At 33.7% G+C, this 3,035-nt stretch overlaps 1 protein-coding gene across 1 annotated transcript; it reads right to left on the bottom strand.

Annotated features, from left to right (window-relative positions):
* Positions 1–1,421: 1,421 nt before the first annotated feature.
* LOC137728441 (uncharacterized protein At4g26485-like) lies at positions 1,422–2,306 on the bottom strand. The gene is made up of 3 exons (XM_068467224.1): positions 2,153–2,306; positions 1,806–2,004; positions 1,422–1,713 (listed from the first exon to the last, which is right to left on the bottom strand). Exons 1-3 carry the CDS (start codon positions 2,304–2,306, stop codon positions 1,422–1,424), a joined length of 645 nt encoding a protein of 214 aa, XP_068323325.1.
* Positions 2,307–3,035: the final 729 nt, after the last annotated feature.

Raw genomic sequence — 3,035 nt, 5'->3', positions numbered from 1 at the left:
GACTCCAAACTTAGCAGTGATATTCCCAGCCTCGTTTGAGGGGGGAAGTAATAGCTATATATATGTATACATACATACACTTGTCATGTTTGTATTGGCCTAGTCAGTTAAAGGTGGTTAAGGGTAGTTTTGTAATAAGTCATTGTAAGATTACTATATAAAAACCCTCTTGTACAACTCATAGAGGATTATCTTGCAATACAATAAATCTTCCTTATTTCTTTCTGTCTAAGTTTTCATGCTTCTCCTTTCTCCTTCATTGCTCTTCACCGACACAACCTTGAGAGTTATCAATTTTGACAAAATTCTGGCGAAGTTGACGAAAATGGCCATAGCTACACGTTTTGATGAGTTGAGGGATCCCAATTGTAGCAATGGTCGCTGCAACATAACTCATTTTGATAAAATTCTGACGAAGTTGACGAAAATGACCATAGCTACATATTTTGATAAGTTGAGGGACCAATGGTAATGAATTTTTAGTTGAGGGACCATAGCTCATTTTTACTTCTCACACACCCTTATTAATTTTTGGTCACTGATCTTCTTCAATTCATTCAATCCAATGACCAAAAATTGAGAAGAGTGTGTAAGAAATAAAGATAAGTGTGTATAGTACTACCCTTCATAAAAACAGCTTAGCAAAAAGTTGAGGCCTAAACTGCGTTTGGTGAAAAGAAAAGAAGCTGCATTAGAGACGAATTAAAAGAAAAAAAATTCAGACAAAATTGTGTCATTGGCAGAAGACTCAGCCCTAGACATGCTAACAACAAATTGGATGAAAAAGTTTAAGTCCTTAATTTATCACGAATAATAGTTTAAAGAGTCAATATTTACTAGGGTGATAGTTCAAGAGATCAAACAACAGTTTATCCTAATTATTGAGACAATCCTATTTATGCACACAAAACTAACAATTTGCTTGCATAGTAATTAATACAGACGGATCTCATATAAGATGGTAGGGTTTACTTATATTATAGAGTGTCAATTTTGTGTGTACAAATAATATTATTGTTAATTATTTTTCAAGAGCGGTGCTTAAAGTTGTATTAATTTAAGATATTATATGGTATGGATGATTTGATTTGAATAAATAAGACACTATTTTAAAAATACTTGAAAGGTATACATGGAAAAATGGTGACCAACTTGGAGATATGAGACATTACTCTAAACAAAAAAACTAGCTAATCCTTTATACCAAACAAGGGCCTAAATCTTAGTGACGTCCTACATGCTAACGTCAAGTCGTTTTAAACTCACTCCAAAAATGGACAGTGTCTACGTGAAACCATGATAAAATTGATATAAATACAATCCAACATCTTCACTTCTTCATTGCTTCAAAATGTTGAAGTAAACTTAATTGGGACAATTTTGTTCTGGTAAATTCCAAAAATCAACAATCAGATAAGGCCTCAAGGGTCATTATTTGCAGATTGCTTGGCAAACTTGAAGGTGCTACACTTTCCCACAGGAAACTCCATAGAGCATTTGATCCCACTTCCTCTCCTGTTTAAATAACCTGGATAATCACATAGTGAGAACTCTGCTTCCTCGACCAAATGCAGCCCAAATTCTTCTGCCAACTCTACAATCTTCCATTCATTGAAAGGATATGCAGTCTTGTGTGTCACATGAATCTCTCCACAGTTGGCCAGCATTTTATGCGCACTCTTGAAGTAATTTCTAACCAAATTCTGATGAAGCCTGAAAGTGCATTGCATGCAATATTATTTCACGTATACAGAGCTTTTAGTCTATTGGTACCTCTCGAACGTTAAGGTTATATATAAACTTACTCAATTTGGTACTTGTCATGTTCACGAAGAAAGAAACCAGCATGAGGAAAATTAAACACGATCCGATCAAATAGTTTATGAATCAGGAGAGGGTTTTGGCTCATGGTGTGGACGTCCACGTCATGCAGTACTAAGCAATCCCTGTCTTCTAACTCCTTCACGTTGCTCTTTGCACTTAAATACTTAGAGAACAACAATTCTAAAAATTAATTAGCATGAATGCAAAGGATTAATTAATCAGCCAGGAAGAAAAATCTAATACAACAACAAAATTTTGCCCCACTAAGAATGGTCAGTTGTATGAATCTTACAACGCCGTTACATCAAAAAGTAGAATAAAATGTTACCCTTGGAGTCGAGAGAAGTGGCAATCATGCTAGCAGCGGAGCCAAATTTTTTAGCTAAGCAGGCAGCGAAGGAGAAGTCACCCTCACCCACTAAAAGTATACTCTGAGAACTACTGTAATGTTTTATCTGTTTCTCTTGTTTACCCTCTTCCATTTGTCTCTTTTTTTCAATCCGAAATTTCTTAGAATTGTTTACTTGATCGTTGAAATATATAGAGTTGCAGGATGGGGCAACTGTTAGGCTCCCCATTTCATTTAAATAATTACCATTTATCACTCCAAATTTGTAGGCTTTACACGCATGTGCGCGTATTTTGGTAATTGTAGGGTCTCCTTGTTGGAAATTGGAAAACTACTAATTATGCTTAACCCTTGTGAATCCGTGCACCTATGAGCTAGATACTTAGGTACTCATGAGTGAGTTTTTATAAGAAATATTTTTGTTCATTACCTTTAAATTATTATCGTTAGAAGAGTTAAAATTTTTAAAATTTCAAGATCTATATAATAGATAAACATCACTTTCAAAATCTAAATTCAATACATCCTACTTTATATACTGGCTTTTTTATTTTGGCCCAATAATACTTGAACACATTTTATTATTTTAAGAAATAACATATGTTATTTAATTTTCCTTAGACTTAAAAAAAAAAAACCATGATGCATCTTTTGATTGAGTCAAATTGGAATATAAGTAAATGATAGTACTATAGTTGATGATGCATGTCTATGTTAAAGGAAAAAAAAAAGATACCAAGAAATTGAAGGGAAAAAGAAAAGTAGTCGAATTCAAACTAGCTTAGATAACTTTTTATCAAAATTCTTATGCAGTTTAAAAATGTGATTATGAACTCGTGGAACACTTTTCCCTTATGTTTCT

This window comes from Pyrus communis, chromosome 3, assembly GCF_963583255.1.
Source record: "Pyrus communis chromosome 3, drPyrComm1.1, whole genome shotgun sequence".
NCBI classification, from domain to species: Eukaryota; Viridiplantae; Streptophyta; class Magnoliopsida; order Rosales; family Rosaceae; genus Pyrus; species Pyrus communis.
The sequence above is the reverse complement of the archived record's forward strand: the minus strand, read 5'-3'. Positions and strand labels throughout refer to the sequence as shown.